General features: G+C 42.5%; 1 protein-coding gene across 1 annotated transcript; it reads right to left on the reverse strand.

The window, feature by feature from the left end:
- Positions 1 to 7,571: 7,571 nt before the first annotated feature.
- On the reverse strand, positions 7,572 to 10,751 carry LOC125597980. The gene has a single exon (XM_048772394.1). It carries the CDS (start codon positions 10,749 to 10,751, stop codon positions 7,572 to 7,574), a length of 3,180 nt encoding a protein of 1,059 aa, XP_048628351.1.
- Positions 10,752 to 18,470: the final 7,719 nt, after the last annotated feature.

Consider the following 18,470-nt stretch of genomic DNA (forward strand, 5'->3'; position numbering starts at 1 on the left):
TACATGTTCCATGAACACTCTCCATTCCTTCCTGGTGATGCAATCATCAGCTCCACCCTCTTTCTCCTGCTCTCTTAACACCACACTGTCTTCTACTGATTCACCCATGTAGGCTGAGTAAGAACACTCTCCTCTCACCACTAGTTGCGCAGCCTCCTTGATCATCTTCAAGCTCATCTTGTCACTCAGATAACCAGACTCACTGTCCTTCCTCCAAGCCTTTCTCCTCATTAACCACTCCTTAGAAAGTTTTCTCAACCTTCCCTTCTTACAGCTTGTACCTCCCTTCCATCTATCTGGCTTCCTGTTCATCTCCCACACATCACAAGTGTGTTTAACAAGCTCACATATCTCTTCCATAAGAAAGCTAAAGATCACATCTTGCTTCCTCCTTTCTTGACACCATCTCGGATTTGATGTGTGTGCTTTCACCACATCTAACTCTGACCATACTTCTCTCAGCCTTCCCACAAGCTGATAACACTCATCCTTTCCTTGTCTCAAGCCGCGGATCACCCCTTTGCCCTCAACGACTCTTACAAGTTTGGAATTGCCTAAAGTTGCTTCAACCTCACTCTTTGTAGTGTTTCCTTGAACAACTTCATCTCCCAGCTTCAGACCTCTTGTCTGACCTTCTTCAGTAGCCATTTCCATGAAAGGCTTCCCCTTTCCATGACTACTCCATAACCAACAGCTTTCCAAAGCTTCCTTTATCCATCTTGAACACACTCCATCCCTCTCTTCTTCACGCTCCACTGATTCACTAGATCTATACTTCATCTTCTGTTGAGGCTGATTGGATCGACCAGAAAGCCTCCCAAATACCCAGAAAGTGAAGAACAGCTCAAGAACAGCTCAAGAACACCAAGAGCAACACAAACAGATTCGCAAATCACCACTCCCTTCCTTGCCAACCTGGCTCTGATACCATATACACTTTTGTGTATGTAGAGTGATGAATAAATATCAAGAGATGATTAGTGTAGTTTGTATAAGATTTGGAGATTAAGAGAATAAAGAACAAGAGAGAATACTCAAAACTCCATTAATTGATTCAGATGAGAGATTACAAGCTATAAAGAGATTACAATCATGTCTAGGTTCAATGTATTCAATCTAGACCTATAAGCATGTGGAGTCAATAGAAATGCTAGGCTGAGATGCTTCACATGCTTGAACAGGCTGTCACTTGCTGTAAAGGTGCTTATCCTTTCCAGCCAAGAGGAACCTTATCCTTTACCCTCTTCTCACGAATTCTATGTTGAAATGAGTTGAGTATAAGCAAGGGAAGTGATGGGGTATAAGGAAGCATTATGAGAAGGATGTGTTAAGGAAAGGATGAGGTATGAGGTCGACCAGTCCGTACAATCCGTACTGACCGTACTGGCCGTACAGGCCGTACATTCTAGGGTCGACCCATCATCAACCAAAACTTACCATCCTTACCCAAGTTACTTTGGAGAGTTACCTTGAGTGTTAAGGAGGCTTATGACCGTTGAAGGGAAGAAAGGAGACGCGGAGAAGACAGGCTGGCATAGCTGTAAAGTAATCAGCATCTTGGAATATGCTGAAAGTGTGTGAAGCACTCCATTGGCTAGTTCAAACCATCCGCTCCCTTTAGCTTTGACTACACATGCTTTGCCTTATCTCTTATGCTGAAACCCTAGTCTTTCCTTTGCTATATATTGTAAACTCTGCCTTGATTAATATTAACACGAGTTTATGAGTCTCTCTCTCTCTAGTTCATCATGATAATCTCATACACTTTCTCTTAAACACTCTAATCTCTCTTGAATCTCTCTTAGACTTCTCAATACCTTTCATATTCTCTAAAGTCATATGGTATCAGAGCCAGGTTGGCTGTGGTATTGAGATCGTGTGTTCTTCAGCTTCAGATAAAAGTTCTTTCTTGTGAGATTCTAAACCAAGTCCAAGCAAATCAAGATGGGAGGAAACAAGGTGATTACGGTTCCGATTTCACTCAAGGGTGGGGAAAACTACCTGTTGTGGTCTAGGCTTGTGAAGACAGCCATTGGGAGGCTAGGGTTATGGGGTCACATCACAGATGAAGCTCCAGCACCAGTGGCCAGTGAGGAAGAAGGTGGAAGAGAGCTCGCGGTTGCTGATGGAAAGAAGTGGATTCAAGATGACTTGATGGTGCTATCTGTGCTGCAAGGATCTCTTGAAGAACATCTCTTGGAAGCCTACAGCTAATGTGAGACTCCAAAACACCTGTGGGAGGTACTCCAAAAGACTTTTGGGAACGTTACCAATCTGAACCGTGTGTATGAGATCAAGAAAGCTATCAACACACTGGTACAAGATGGAGAGGAGTTCACCAAGCATTTGGGCAAGTATAGATCTTTGTGGTCTGAGCTTGAATCATTGAGACCAAGCACGGCTGATCAAGAGCTACTCATGGAGAGGAGGGAGCAGGATCAGGTGTTTGGATTGCTGTTGACTTTGGATCCTCCGTTCAATGATGTGATCAAACACATGTTGAGGATGCCAAGTCTTCCATCCATGGAGGAAGTGTGTGCGCAGCTCCAGAAGGAGGAAGGGTCTCTTGGTCTCTTCGGAAGCAAGGGAGACTTAGCTCTAGCCAACAAGGCTGAGGAAGGAGCGCAAGCTAACCGTGCAGCATACAAGACTGATGAGAGGAAGTATGGTGATGAGAGGAGGTTTGGAGGCAACTGTGATCACTGCAAGAAGCCGGGACACAAGAGGAGCCAGTGCTGGATCCTTCATCCCCATCTCAAGCCGGCCAAGTTCAACAAGGATCGAGAAGCCAGAGCTAACCTGTCTACTGAAGCAATTGAAGCCGGTCCATCAGGAGCAGGCTCAAGTGCACAAGTGGGTGAAAGCGCAGGCAAGGCAATGGCAACTCACTACACGGCCGCAAAGAGTTTGGAGCATGAAGTGATCCGCAAATCTGACATTGATGCCCTCATCAAAGCTCTTAAGGAGTCTGGTACATTCGGAAACACTCTTGGTTACTCTTATACTGCTCATATGATGCCTAGGAATGAGAATAGGTTGATAGATATCATTGAGAAATTAAAACTGAGAAATGAATCACCTAGAACTCATCTTGCTAGAGGCATAAAACCATTGATTGTTGACTCTGGTGCATCTCATCACATGATTAGTGATGATAGCTTGATCAAAAACATAGAACCTGCTCATGGTCATGTAATGATTGCAAATGGAGATAGAATTCCCATTAAAGGTGTAGGAGACTTAAAGCTATTTGATAAGAACTCTAAAGCATTTTACATGCCTGATTTTACTTCTAATCTCTTATCTGTTAAAAGATGTACCAATGATCTACAATGCAATGTTATCTTTAGTCCTAACAATGTGACATTTCAGGATATTGAGAGCAATAAGTTGATCGGACAAGGAGTAACCAAAGGGGATCTTTATGTACTTGAAGACATTAACCCCATTTCTAGTTGTTTGCTGAGTTCTGTTTTAAGTAAAGGTGCATTATGGCATTCTAGGCTAGGACATCCACATGTTAGAGCCTTAAGCTTAATGTTTCCAGGTGTCATGTTTAAAAATAATGATTGTGAGGCTTGTATTTTGGGAAAACATTGTAAGACTGTCTTTAAAAGATCTACTACTATCTATGATAAGTGTTTTGATCTTGTTCACTCTGATGTATGGACTGCTCCCTGCTTATCTAGAGATAATTACAAGTACTTTGTCACATTTATAGATGAGAAATCTAAATACACCTGGATAACACTCATTAAAACAAAGGATAGGGTTCTTGATGCATTTAAAAACTTCCAATCTTATGTATCTAACCAGTATAATGCCAAGATTAAGATTTTCAGGTCTGATAATGGTGGAGAATATACTGGCAATGCATTCAAGAGTCACCTAGCTCAACATGGGATTCTACATCAGACAAGTTGTCCATACACTCCTCAACAGAACGGTGTAGCTGAGAGAAAGAATAGACACCTAATGGAGGTGGCAAGGTCTATGATGTTTCATACAAGTGTGCCTAAGAGATTCTGGAGTGATGCTGTGATCTCGGCTTGTTATCTAATCAATAGGATACCAACCAAGATCCTGGAAGATCAAGCTCCTTATGAAGTTTTAAACAGAAGCAAACCTGTGCTGGATCACTTAAGAGTATTTGGATGCGTGTGCTTTGTTCTTGTACCCGGGGAGCTAAGGAATAAGCTAGAAGCAAAGAGCACAAGAGCCATGTTCATTGGCTACTCAACGTCACAAAAGGGATACAAATGCTATGATTCAGAAGCCAGGAGAGTTCTTGTGTCTAGAGATGTGAAGTTCTTGGAGGATAAGAGCTTTTATGGAGATAGAAAGTGGGAAGATCTTGAAGATTTGTCTCAACCATCTGATCGAGCTACAAGTCTTAGGCGTGTACTGGAAGGACTTGGAATCAACATGTCCCAGGATCAGCAACCATCAAAGGAGAATGAAGCTGAAGAACCATCACACCATGATCATGAGGGGGGAAATGAGGCTGAGCCTGAAGATCATGAGGATCAAGACTCAGATAGTCATGGTCAAGGTGTGATGCAAAGAGAGGAAGAATCCATACAAGAAGATTATGTGGAACCAATTGAACCAAATGAAGTAGAAAGAGAAGCAGTTCAGCCTACGGTGGTGCAGCCTACGGTGGTGGAGGTGGAACAAGCCCCATTAAGGAGAAGCACACGGCTGAAGAGAGATGCTTCCAACTGGGTAAACACGAGAGTGTACTACAATGCTCAAGCTGTGAAGCATCCCTCTCAGGCTGTGTGCTCATTTGCGAGCTACCCAAAGGAACATTGTGCATTCATTACAAGCTTAGATGAGAGCAGTGTACCAAGATCATATGAAGAAGCAATGTTACATGAAGATTGGAAAGAATCAGTGGGTGATGAAGCAAATGCTATGATAAAGAATGACACTTGGTTTGAAAGTGAGTTACCAAGAGGGAAGAAGGCAGTAACAAGCAAGTGGATATTCACTATCAAGTATCTACCTGATGGAACTATTGAGAGGAAGAAGACAAGACTGGTGGCTAGAGGATACACTCAAACATATGGGGAAGACTACATTGATACCTTTGCCCCTGTTGCCAAACTCCATACCATAAGAATTGTACTATCTCTTGCTGTGAATCTTGAGTGGGAGCTTTGGCAGATGGATGTGAAGAATGCCTTTCTTCAAGGAGAGCTAGAGGATGAAGTGTATATGTATCCCCCACCGGGTCTAGAGCACCTTGTGAAACCTGGAAATGTATTGAGACTCAAGAAGGCTATCTATGGGTTGAAGCAATCTCCTAGAGCATGGTATAACAAGCTGAGCACTACCTTAAATGGGCGTGGGTTCAAGAAGTCTGAATTGGATCACACTCTCTTCACTCTCACTACACCCTCAGGTATCATCTGTCTACTTGTATATGTTGATGACATTATCATAACAGGTAGTGATAAGGCTGGTATAAAAGCCACAAAGGAGTTTTTGAAATCTGTGTTTGAAATCAAAGACTTAGGAGAAATGAAATACTTCCTTGGAATTGAGTTGTGTAGATCTAAGGAAGGATTGTTCATTTCCCAAAGGAAGTTAATAGCTTCCTGGTCAAGGAAGAACCCTAGGATGCTCTTGAGGGTCGATCTGGTATTGATTTGGTGGTGATGGATCAGGTTACTAACACTGATGGAAAGATGATCGATTGATGAGTTGATAGAAAGGGGATTGGTGATCGATGGTAGAGATGGTTTCAGTGATGATCTGCGGAATGATCAGGCACTGATTGGGATGATCTTAGTCCGTGAGAGGCAGCCCCACTAGTGAACAAGATCAAGGCTTAAGGAAGATCACTCTTCTAGCCAAATTCGATGTCCAAAAAACTGAACAAAGGAATCACAAGTTTTGAGAGAATTTTTGATAACAAAAGTGATTGATCTTATTCAGATCTTGCAGAGAGTTTAAGTAGAAAGAAAGGAATGCAAAGAGTCACCAAGGACTTGTAGTTTTCGAAAATATCTTAAGTAAAACTAGGTAGTGTTGAAGATTGAACAATTGAATATCTTCAAGGCTTCTTTGACTTGGTTTTCTTCAGATGTCGAGATTGGTTTAGTGTAAACCAATCTGAGAATTGCCACCTTCAATTGTCTTGTCTTTGATCTGGTTATTGGCCCATTGGAGAAAGAGAATGGGTCTCTTGCTGAGTTAAATCCAATTGAACTCCCATCCAGCTCCTTGTATCCAATTGTAGTGTTCGTCTCATCCAGCTCCTCTTCACTGTCACTCTCTTCCAGCTCTTCATGCGTAAGATCAGCTACTGGTTCAGTCAAGCTCACATCATCCCCTCCTCCTTTAAAAGGATTTGTCCTCAAATCCAAATCATCTGCACGAAAAGGGATCAAGTCAGCAACATTGAAAGTAGAACTTATAGTATACTTACCTTGAAGGTCAATCTTGTAAGCATTGTTGTTGATCCGTTCAAGCACAGTGAAAGGTCCATCTGTCCTTGGCATCAGTTTAGACTTTCTTTCTTCAGGAAACCTCTCCTTTCTCAAGTGAATCCATACAAGATCTCCTGGTTCCAGCAACAGCTCATGTCTCTTCTTGTTTGCTTGCTTTTCATACTCCTTGGTCCTCTTCTCAATGTTCTTCTTTACCTGTTCATGCAATGAAACAACAAACTCGGCTTTTGCCTTGCCATCAAGATTAGTTTGCTCATTGTATGGTAAAGGCATGAGATCCAAAGGAGTCAAAGGATTGAATCCATAAACAATCTGAAAAGGTGAGAACTTTGTAGCACTATGCACAGAATGGTTATAAGCAAACTCCACATGAGGAATACAATCTTCCCAAGTTTTGATGTTCTTTTTAATCACAGCACGCAAGAGAGCAGACAAAGATCTGTTAACTACTTCAGTTTGTCCATCAGTTTGAGGATGACAAGTAGTAGAGAACTTCAACTTTGTTCCAAGTTTAGACCACAATGTTCTCCAGAAATGACTAAGAAATTTAGTATCCCTATCAGACACTATTGATCTAGGCATGCCATGCAAACGAACAACCTCTCTAAAGAAAAGTTCAGCAACCATCAAGGCATCATCAGTTTTGTGACATGGAATGAAATGTGCCATTTTTGAGAACCTATCAACAACTACAAAGATTGAATCTCTGCCCTTTCTAGTCCTAGGCAAACCAAGCACAAAATCCATAGATATATCAATCCATGGAGCATCAGGAATGGGAAGAGGAGTATACAAACCTTGAGGTCGGGCCTTGGCTTTGGCTTGGGTGCAAGTAACACATCTGCTGCATACTCTCTCCACATCTCTTCTCATGGCCGGCCAGTAAAAGTGCTCTTTCAGGTGGGCGAGTGTCTTGGCAACTCCAAAGTGCCCCATTAATCCTCCTCCATGTGCTTCCCTAACATACAACTCTCTCAAAGAACAGTTAGGTAAACAAAGTCGATTTTCATAGAAAAGAAAACCCTCCACTTGATAAAACTTTCCACTGGTATGTTTCTTGCTTTCTTCAAATTGAACTTTAAAATCTTGATCATCTTCATAATAAGACTTTATTTATTCAAAACCTAACAGCTTAGCTTCCATAGAAGTGAAAAGAGTATACCTTCTGGAGAGTGCATCAGCCACAATGTTTTCTTTACCTTGTTTATAGTGAATCACATAAGGAAAGGTTTCCAAGAACTCTACCCATCTGGCGTGTCTCTTGTTGAGCTTGTGCTGTCCCTTCAGGTGTTTCAAGGACTCATGATCAGTGTGTATAACAAACTCCTTTGGCCAGAGAGAGTGCTGCCAAGTTTGGAGTGCTCTAATCAAAGCATAGAGTTCCTTGTCATAAGTTGGGTAGTTCAGCATGGCTCCACTTAGTTTCTCACTGAAATATGCTATGGGTCTCTTCTCCTGCATCAGCACAGCTCCAATACCTACACCAGAAGCATCACATTCAATTTCAAAGGTCTTAGTAAAATCTGGAAGAACTAGCAAAGGAGCATTAGTCAACTTCCCTTTCAGGTTTTGAAAAGCCTCCTCTTGCGCCTTCTCCCACTTGAAACCCACATCCTTCTTGATGACTTCAGTGAGTGGTGCAGCTATGGTGCTAAAATCCTTCACAAATCTTCTATAAAAGCCGGCAAGACCATGGAAACTTCTCACCTCGCTCACACTCTTAGGACTAGGCCAGTCTCGGATAGCTTTAACCTTTTCCTCATCCACTCTGATTCCCTGTGCTGTTACAACAAATCCTAGAAAAACAAGGTGATCTGTCCCAAAAGTGCATTTCTTAAAGTTAGCAAACAAGGATTCTTTCCTAAGCACTTCTAACACAGATTTCAAGTGATGCACATGCTCAGCCATACTCTTGCTGTAGATCAAAATATCATCAAAATAAACTACAACAAAGTGTCCTATAAAAGACCTCAAGACATGGTTCATCAACCTCATGAAAGTGCTAGGGGCATTGGTAAGACCAAATGGCATAACAAGCCACTCATACAGACCATGTTTAGTTTTAAAGGCTGTTTTCCATTCATCCCCTTCTTTCATCCTAATCTGATGATATCCACTTTTTAAATCTACCTTAGAGAACACACAAGAACCATGTAGCTCATCCAACATATCATCAAGTCTAGGAATAGGGTGTCTGTACTTTACAGTGATATTGTTGATGGCTCTGCAATCTACACACATGCGCCAGCTTCCATCCTTCTTAGGCACAAGGAGCACTGGTACTGCACAAGGGCTCATGCTCTCTCGGATATGTCCTTTCTCAATGAGCTCATCTACTTGCTTCTGTAGCTCTTTTGTTTCTTCAGGGTTGGTTCTATAGGCAGGGCGGTTTGGGAGAGAAGCTCCAGGGACCAAGTCTATTTGGTGTTCAATCCCACGCATGGGAGGAAGTCCTTTTGGGCTCTCGTCTGGAAAGACATCACCATAGTCCTGCAAAAGAAACTCAAGTTCACTCGGTAGAACCGGTGCAGGGTCAGAAGAAGACATTAGTGCACCTTTAAAAACAAATAAAAGCATAGATTGTTGAAGACACAAAGCTTTCTTGATCTCACTACCCTTGGCTAAGAGATTAGTCTCCTTCTTTTGCTTGTCAGCTGGTTTCTCTTTAGCTTCTTGTCGCCTAAGTTTTAGTTGAAGTTGATCCTCATGTACCTCTTGTGGAGACAAAGGTGCCAGTACAATCTTCTTGTCTCTGTGGGTGAAGGAATGCCGGTTAGTGAACCCATCGTGAATGACTCTTCTATCATACTGCCAAGGCCTTCCCAACAAGATATGGCTAGAGTCCATGGGCAGAACATCACACACGATCTCATCTTGGTATCTTCCAATGGTTATAGGAACCATTACTTGATCAGTGACCTTCAGCTCGCCCTCCTCATTCAACCATTGTAGAAGGTATGGCCTAGGATGCTTCCCTGTTTTCAATCCAAGCTTTTCTACAAGAGCTTCACTAGCAACATTAGTACAGCTTCCTCCATCTATAATCAAACTGCATACTTTTTCATAAACTATGCAACGAGTATGAAAAAGATTCTCCCTTTGATTATCTTCATCTAGCTTGGATTGTACTGCCAATGATCTCCTTGTGACAAGTAGTTCTCCACGAACTGGATAGTCTATGGCTTCCTCTTCTTCTTCGGATATCACCTCACCACTGTCCAAGAGGATCATTGCTTTCTTGTTGGTGCACTCATTGGCATAGTGCCCAAAACCATGACATTTGAAGCACTTCACATCCCTGGATCTAGCAGCTGGTGCCTTTCCCTTGTCCTCATGCTCTTCCTTGGGTTTCACAAAAGACTTGTCATCTTTGGTAGTAGGCGCTTTGTAGTTGTTGCCATAGGATCCTTTGGTTGAGGACTTTCTCTTCAGTTGCTGCTCAATGAGGATTGCTTTGTGAAGCAATTCATAGATGTCCTCATACTCCTGCATCTCCAAGCGGTCCTGGATGTCTCTGTTAAGCCCAGCCTGAAATCGAGCCATAGTAGCTTCAGAAGCTTCTTCAACAGCCGCTTTGATCATGAGTATTTCCATCTCTTGATAGTAATCCTCCACGCCTTTGGTTCCTTGGGTAAGTCTCCTCAGCTTTTGATGAATCTCTCTACCATAGTGGTTTGGAACAAACCGCTTCTTCATGAGTGTCTTGAGCTCAAACCATGAAGCAACTGGCGGCTCTCCAGTCCTTCTCCTAGTAGTAACAATCTGATCCCACCAATGCAAAGCATACCCACTGAATTCTGTCACAGTAAGCTTCACCTTCTTTGTTTCTGAGTAGTGCTGGCAATCAAACACTCGCTCAATCTTCGTTTCCCATTCAAGATAAGCATCTGGATTGCTGGTTCCACTGAAGACTGGTATTCGAAGTTTGAGACTCCCAAGGTTATCATCTGGTCTGTTCCTTGCTGCATGGCGTGTAGGGGATCTTGCTTGGGAGGCTGCACGTCCTGTTCTCACTGATCTTGCTGATCCCACGGACCGTTCTCCATCAGTACTACGGCCAGAAGAAGTATCTTCATCCTCAGACTCGTCTCCTACTGCAGGTCGCTTGCCTCTCCTCTTTTCCCTAGCTGCTCTCCTAACCTGTGAAGTTGTGCCAAAGACAGGGTTAGTAGAACGAGTAGCTCCAACAAATTCAAGTTTTTTATCCATCTCTTTCATGAGAGTAGCCATGATAGCATCTAGTTGTGCTTTATCCAGTCTAGCCACGGGCCTTTCTTTATCACTTTCAGACATGGTTTCCTGTTAAGACTTCAACAAGAAAAGTAAGTACACAATAGATATAGCCGAAGCCTCACTTAGTGTTTCTCTCAAGTGTTTCTCTCAATGATTTTTCAAGTGATTTTCCCAGTGATTCCAAGAGTTCAATGATCAGACAAACAAACTCAAAGCCAGAGAAGTAAAAATCCCAAAACCCCAAAGAAATAGATAGACAGATTTAAGAAATTTTGGTTTGCAAGGAGCTTTACCACCAGAGACTGGATTTATCTTCAGTCTGGCTGGATTTCTCCTCAGCCCTAGTCGGATTTCTCCTCGACTTTCTTAGATACTTAGATTTCTTTTTTTTTTTTTTATACTGGTTGGCCCCCTTGCAGATACAACAGATAGAAAGTAAAGAGAAAAAGAAAACTGCAGAGAGTTGCAGAGAATCAGAAAAGGAAATTAGGTTCCCAAAACAGAGAGAGAAGAATTGAATCGACAAACCCCTTTGATTAGAAGCCCTCAAGCTGCTCTGATACCACTTAATAGCTTCCTGGTCAAGGAAGAACCCTAGGATGCTCTTGAGGGTCGATCTGGTATTGATTTGGTGGTGATGGATCAGGTTACTAACACTGATGGAAAGATGATCGATTGATGAGTTGATAGAAAGGGGATTGGTGATCGATGGTAGAGATGGTTTCAGTGATGATCTGCGGAATGATCAGGCACTGATTGGGATGATCTTAGTCCGTGAGAGGCAGCCCCACTAGTGAACAAGATCAAGGCTTAAGGAAGATCACTCTTCTAGCCAAATTCGATGTCCAAAAAACTGAACAAAGGAATCACAAGTTTTGAGAGAATTTTTGATAACAAAAGTGATTGATCTTATTCAGATCTTGCAGAGAGTTTAAGTAGAAAGAAAGGAATGCAAAGAGTCACCAAGGACTTGTAGTTTTCAAAAATATCTTAAGTAAAACTAGGTAGTGTTGAAGATTGAACAATTGAATATCTTCAAGGCTTCTTTGACTTGGTTTTCTTCAGATGTCGAGATTGGTTTAGTGTAAACCAATCTGAGAATTGCCACCTTCAATTGTCTTGTCTTTGATCTGGTTATTGGCCCATTGGAGAAAGAGAATGGGTCTCTTGCTGAGTTAAATCCAATTGAACTCCCATCCAGCTCCTTGTATCCAATTGTAGTGTTCGTCTCATCCAGCTCCTCTTCACTGTCACTCTCTTCCAGCTCTTCATGCGTAAGATCAGCTACTGGTTCAGTCAAGCTCACATCAGAAGTACACACTTGATCTTTTGAAAGATGCAGGTATACAAGGAGATAAGACAGCAAAGATGCCTCTTGAAGATGGATACAAGATTCCACGTGAGGGGGAGATTGAAGATAGCAAGGCCTTTCATGATCCAAAGCTATACAGGAAGCTAGTAGGGAAGCTCATCTACCTCACCATCACACGACCAGACATTTGCTTTGCTGTGAACCAAGTGAGCCAGCATATGCAAGTTCCAAAGGATCATCACTGGCGCATGGTGGAGAGACTGCTCTTGTATCTGAACGGGACATCAAGCCTTGGAGTTTGGATGGGATGCAACTAGAGTACTGAAGTAGTGGGATATTGTGATGCGGATTGGGCTGGAGATAGAGCAGACAGAAGATCAACCACTGGCTACTGTACATTCATTGGAGGCAACTTGGTGACTTGGAAGAGCAAGAAGCAGAAGGTGGTGTCTTGTTCAAGTGCTGAAGCTGAGTATAGAGCAATGCTGAAGCTTACCAATGAGTTGGTATGGATCAAAGGGATCTTGAAGCATTTGGAGATAGAGCAAGCAACTCCAATGACTATGCATTGTGACAATCAAGCGGCTATACACATTGCAACCAACTCAGTCTTCCATGAGAGAACCAAGCACATTGAAGTTGATTGTCACAAGGTGAGGCAGATGATTGTCTTGGGAGTAATCTTGCCATGCTACACAAGGAGTGAGGATCAACTTGCGGATGTGTTCACCAAGGCTGCAAGACAAAAGACTATGGAGTCCATTCATACCAGATTGGGACTCATAGATCTTTCCTCAAGGAGCTGATCCCCTTTGCCATGAGGTCTTTACTCTTTTTCCCTCATCAAGGTTTTGTCCCAATGGGTTTTCCTTGGTGAGGTTTTTAATGAGGAAGATCTCATGGCTGTTCCAAGCTTGAATGGATTCTAGAATTCAAGCTTGAGGGGGAGTGTTGAAATGAGTTGAGTATAAGCAAGGGAAGTGATGGGGTATAAGGAAGCATTATGAGAAGGATGTGTTAAGGAAAGGATGAGGTATGAGGTCGACCAGTCCGTACAATCCGTACTGACCGTACTGGCCGTACAGGCCGTACATTCTAGGGTCGACCCATCATCAACCAAAACTTACCATCCTTACCCAAGTTACTTTGGAGAGTTACCTTGAGTGTTAAGGAGGCTTATGACCGTTGAAGGGAAGAAAGGAGACGCGGAGAAGACAGGCTGGCATAGCTGTAAAGTAATCAGCATCTTGGAATATGCTGAAAGTGTGTGAAGCACTCCATTGGCTAGTTCAAACCATCCGCTCCCTTTAGCTTTGACTACACATGCTTTGCCTTATCTCTTATGCTGAAACCCTAGTCTTTCCTTTGCTATATATTGTAAACTCTGCCTTGATTAATATTAACACGAGTTTATGAGTCTCTCTCTCTCTAGTTCATCATGATAATCTCATACACTTTCTCTTAAACACTCTAATCTCTCTTGAATCTCTCTTAGACTTCTCAATACCTTTCATATTCTCTAAAGTCATATTATATCCCTTCTCTTCACCAAGTTACCTTCCCATCACTTCAGGTAACTTCCCAAGTAGTTACTGTGGTTAAAATAAAGTTACCACAGTAAAACTCTAAAGTTACTGTCTCAGCCTCAACACTCTATTGAACCTCAAAGCTTCATCTCTTCACTTCTTTGTCTTCATCTCAACATTGTGAAAGTCTAAGCTTGGACAGCCATGAGATCTTCCTCATTAAAAACCTTACCAAGGAAAACCCATTGGGATAAAACCTTGATAAGGGAAAAAGAGTAAAGACCTCACAGCCAAAGGGGATCAGCTCCTTCTCTTCCCAAGATCAATGAGGCCCAACCTGATGTGAATGGACTCCATAGTCTTCTGTCTTGCAGCCTTGGTGAACACATCCGCTAACTGATCTTCACTACTTGTGTAGCATGGCAAGATGACTCCTAAGATGATCATCTGCCTCACCTTGTGACAATCCACTTCAATGTGCTTGGTTCTCTCATGGAACACCGAGTTGGAGGCAATGTGGATGGCAGCTTGGTTATCACAATGCATTGTCATTGGCGTGGCTTGATCAATCTCCAAATGCTTTAAGATGCCCTTGATCCACACCAGCTCGTTGGTCAGCTTCAGCATAGCTCTATACTCAGCTTCTGCACTTGAGCAAGACACCACCTTCTGCTTCTTACTCTTCCAAGTAACCAAGTTGCCTCCAATGAATGTGCAATAGCCTGTGGTTGATCTCCTGTCTGCTCTATCACCAGCCCAATCCGCATCACAATATCCAACCACTTCAGTGCTCCCATTGCAACCCATCCATACTCCTTGATCAGGTGAGCCGTTGAGATACATCAAGATCCTCTCCACCATGCGCCAATGATGTTCCTTAGGCACTTGCATGTGTTGACTCACCTGATTCACAGCAAAGCAAATGTCAGGCCTAGTTATGGTAAGGTAAATCAATTTGCCAACTAGCTTTCTATAGAGTTTAGGATCCTGATAAGGTTTGCTGTCTTCAATCTCCCCCTCTCGTGGGACTTTGTAGCCATCCTCCATAGGCATCCTTGCTGTCTTGCCTCCATAAGCACCTGCACCTTTCAAAAGATCAAGTGTATACTTCCTTTGGGACATGAACAAACCTTCCTTGGATCTACATATCTCAATTCCAAGAAAGTATTTCATTTCTCCCAAGTCTTTAATCTCAAACATGGATTTAAGGAACTCCTTGGTTGCTATGATACCTTCCTTATCACTTCCTGTGATAATGATATCATCAACATACACAAGGAGTGCAATCATACCTGAGGAAGTAGTGAGAGTGAAGAGGGTGTGGTCTAGTTCAGACTTCTTGAAGCCTCGTCCATTCAGAGTAGTACTCAGCTTGTTGTACCAAGCTCTTGGTGATTGCTTCAGTCCATAGATAGCTTTCTTCAGTCTCAACACATTCCCTCTCTTCACTAAGTGTTCCAAGCCTGGAGGTGGATGCATATACACTTCATCCTCCAGCTCTCCTTGTAGAAATGCATTCTTCACATCCATTTGCCATAAGCCCCATCCAAGATTCACAGCCAAGCTTAATACAATCCGGATTGTGTGCAGTTTAGCTACTGGTGCAAAGGTCTCAATGTAATCCTCTCCATAAGTTTGAGTGAAACCTCTTGCAACCAGTCTTGACTTCTTCCTCTCAATTGTTCCATCAGCCTTATACTTGATTGTGAAGATCCATCTACTAGTCACAGCCTTCTTCCCTTTTGGTAACTCACTCTCATACCATGTATCATTCTTGATCATAGCTCCTGCCTCAGCTCCAACTGACTCCTTCCATTCTTTATCCATGATTGCTTCTTCATAGCTTCTTGGGATGTAGTTCTCATCCAAGTTAACCATGAAGGCACAATGTTCTTCAGGGTATTGAGCAAAGGAACACACAACTTGAGAAGGATGCTCCACAGCTTGGGCATTGTAGTACACTCGCGTGTTTACCCAAGAGGAAGGATCCTTTCTCAGCCTTGTGCTCCTCCTCAATACAGGTTGTTCTTGCTCTTGAACCGGCTCAGCTTGTGTATGCGGTTCTTGTGCTTCACTCTGATGTTCTTCCTCTCCTTGGTCTTGCTCACCTTGATGATGAGAACCTGAGTTGAACTCTCCTTCCTCACTCAAGCCGACTCCTTCTTGGCCATTTTCTTGAGTTTCAGGTTCACTTCCCCCCTCATGATCAAGGTGAGGTGTTTGAGCAGCTCCATTTGGTGCAGTTGAGCTCTCTTCTTGTCTTCCACTTCTTGTGGATTGATCCTGGTTCATCTTGATACCGAGACCTTCCAAAATGATTCTTAAGACTCCAGCCTTATCTGATGTGAGATCCTTCAAATCTTCTTGATTCTTCTCCTCATAGTATCCTCTTTCTTCAATGAACTTCACATCTCTAGATACAAGCACCCTTCTAGCTTCTGGATCATAACACTTATATCCTTTTTGAGTTGTTGAGTAGCCAATGAACATTGCCTTTCTGCTCCTTGCTTCTAGCTTGTTCCTCAACTCTCCTGGTACTAGTGTTGAGATGAGGTAATAAAGAGTGACTACATTGATAGAGAAAGAGGATTGAGACAGACAGTAACTTTGGAGTTACCACAGTAACTTTGGTTTTACTGTGGTAACTAAGTTAAAGCTTGGAAAGTTACCTTGGCTCACATTGGATAGTAAGCCACGACCAAGAGCTGTATGGATAAGGGGGGAGCAGTCTGGATAAGGTTTCCTCACAGCTAGAGAGGCTGGAGACAGGCTGTAAAGTAGACAGCATCTAGTAAAAGATGCCAAAGGGATCAAGCATGTGAAGACTCCCATTGGCTGCTTTTGGATGGCTCTCTTTGACTACACATGCCCTGAACCTCTACCTTATCTATTGATTTCGAAATTGATTGTCTCTCTCATATAAGTATGTTGTAAACCTCATCTTTATTAATTAATGGAGTTTTGAGTCTCTCTCTTTATTCTCTCACTAAAATCTCTTAATCTCTTTAATCTTTTCATCTGATTATCTCTGATTATTTGAATCATGCTCTAATACACAAAAGTGTATATGGTATCAGAGCCAGGTTGGCAAAAAGGGGGTGAGTGTGATTTCTTTTTCTCAAAATCAGAGTGTTCTTGAGTGTTCTTGAGTGTTCTTGGGATTATTGAGGTTTCTGGGTATGTGTGTTGTCTATTCTTGTGTGGCTGGGTTTATTTGAGATTCTCTGGTGGAAACATGGATATGAAGCACGAATCTAGTGGAGCAGTGAAGATTCAAGAAGAAAACAAGTGGGTTTGGCCAAGATGGGTAAAGACAGCTTTGGGAAGCTGTGAGATTTGGAGTAATCAAGTAAAGGGAGAACCTTTAATGGAGAGAGCTGCTGATGGGGGTCAGACAGCAAGGTTGAAATGTGAAGATCAGTTGAGTCTTGAAGAAAGTATATCTCTTGAGAAGATTGAAGATGTTTATGAGAACAAGATCAATCTAAGGAGGATGTATGAAGTCAGGAAGATGATCTGTGAGTTGAAACAAGGGAAAGAAGGTTTCAATCAGCATGTGAAGAAGCTGAGATGTTTGTGGTCGGAGTTACAAAGCTTGAGACCAAGAAGTTGTGATCCGAGAGTGCTAGAAGAGTGGCGAGAGCAAGATGTTGTCTTCAGCCTCCTTGCAAGCTTGGATTCATCTTATGGCTGGTTGGTAAAGCTTATTCTCAAGGAAGAGAAGCTACCCAACATGGAAGAAGTGTGTGTACTTGTTCAGAGGCTTCATCAAGTGATGGAAGAGAACAAAGAGATAACTTGGAGTAAGGAGGGTGCTAAAAGGAAGAAGGGAAGGCTGAGACGACGTTCTAAGGCTCAGATCAGAAGAGGAAGGTGTTGGAAGAGAAGCATACTGTCTGGTTATCAAGGTAGCTATGGTACTATGAAGATGGGCAGAGTAGAAGCACAACAGATTCTTATGGGAGAGTGTTCTTACTCAGCTTACATGGGAGAATCTGTAGAGAGCAGTGGGGTTATGAGGAAGCTAGAGACCAAAGGAGCGGATGAGCGTGTCACAAAGGAGGAATGGGATGAGTTTGTCAAGTATGTGTATGCTTTGGCTACGACCCGGAGACAGGGTGCTCCTGCCAAAGCATCCACATCCAACAAACCCATCATTGTTGATTCTGGAGCAAGTCATCACATGATTAGTGACAGAAGCTTAATGAGTGATGTAAAGAAAGCTACTGGGGGTGTGATGATAGCTAATGGTGATAGGATTCCTATAGAAGGAGTTGGAAAGCTCAAGCTATTTGATAAAGACTCAGATGCCTTCTACATGCCACAGTTTGCTTCAAATCTACTATCTGTAAGGAAAGCCACAATTGATCTTGGCTGTCAAGTAGTATTCAGGCCAGATGATGTTGAGTTCCAAGATTTGAAGACTGGAAGGGTCATTGGGAGAGGAGACAGCAAGAATAATCTATACCAGCTCCAATTGGCTAAGATTTCTAAACCCTTTGATTCTATGTGTTTGAGTAGTACTTATGAGAAGATTGATAGTATTACTTGGCATGCTAGATTGGGTCATCCTCATGCTCGTGCTATTGAATTGATAATTCCTAATATGTCATTTAATCACTTGGAGTGTGAAGCATGCATATTAGGAAAGCATTGTAGGACTGTTTTTCCAACATCAGAAACTACTTATGAGCATTGCTTTGATCTAGTTCATTCAGATGTGTGGACTGCTCCTTGTTTGTCTAGAGATAGCCAGAAGTACTTTGTGACATTCATTGATGAGAAGTCTAAGTATACTTGGCTTACATTGCTTCCATCTAAAGATAGGGTGCTAGAAGCATTTATGAACTTCCAAGCATATGTATCTAATCAATACAATGCTACTGTGAAGGTACTGAGATCAGATAATGGAGGTGAATACATCAGCAATGCCTTCAAGAG

The sequence above is a fragment of the Brassica napus genome, unplaced genomic scaffold, assembly GCF_020379485.1.
Source record: "Brassica napus cultivar Da-Ae unplaced genomic scaffold, Da-Ae ScsIHWf_1601;HRSCAF=2214, whole genome shotgun sequence".
Lineage (NCBI taxonomy): Eukaryota > Viridiplantae > Streptophyta > Magnoliopsida > Brassicales > Brassicaceae > Brassica > Brassica napus.

Bases quoted from the DNA above. Each gene is read 5' to 3' on its own strand.
- LOC125597980 (XM_048772394.1), bottom strand. From the start codon at position 10,751: ATGTCTGAAAGTGATAAAGAAAGGCCCGTGGCTAGACTGGATAAAGCA.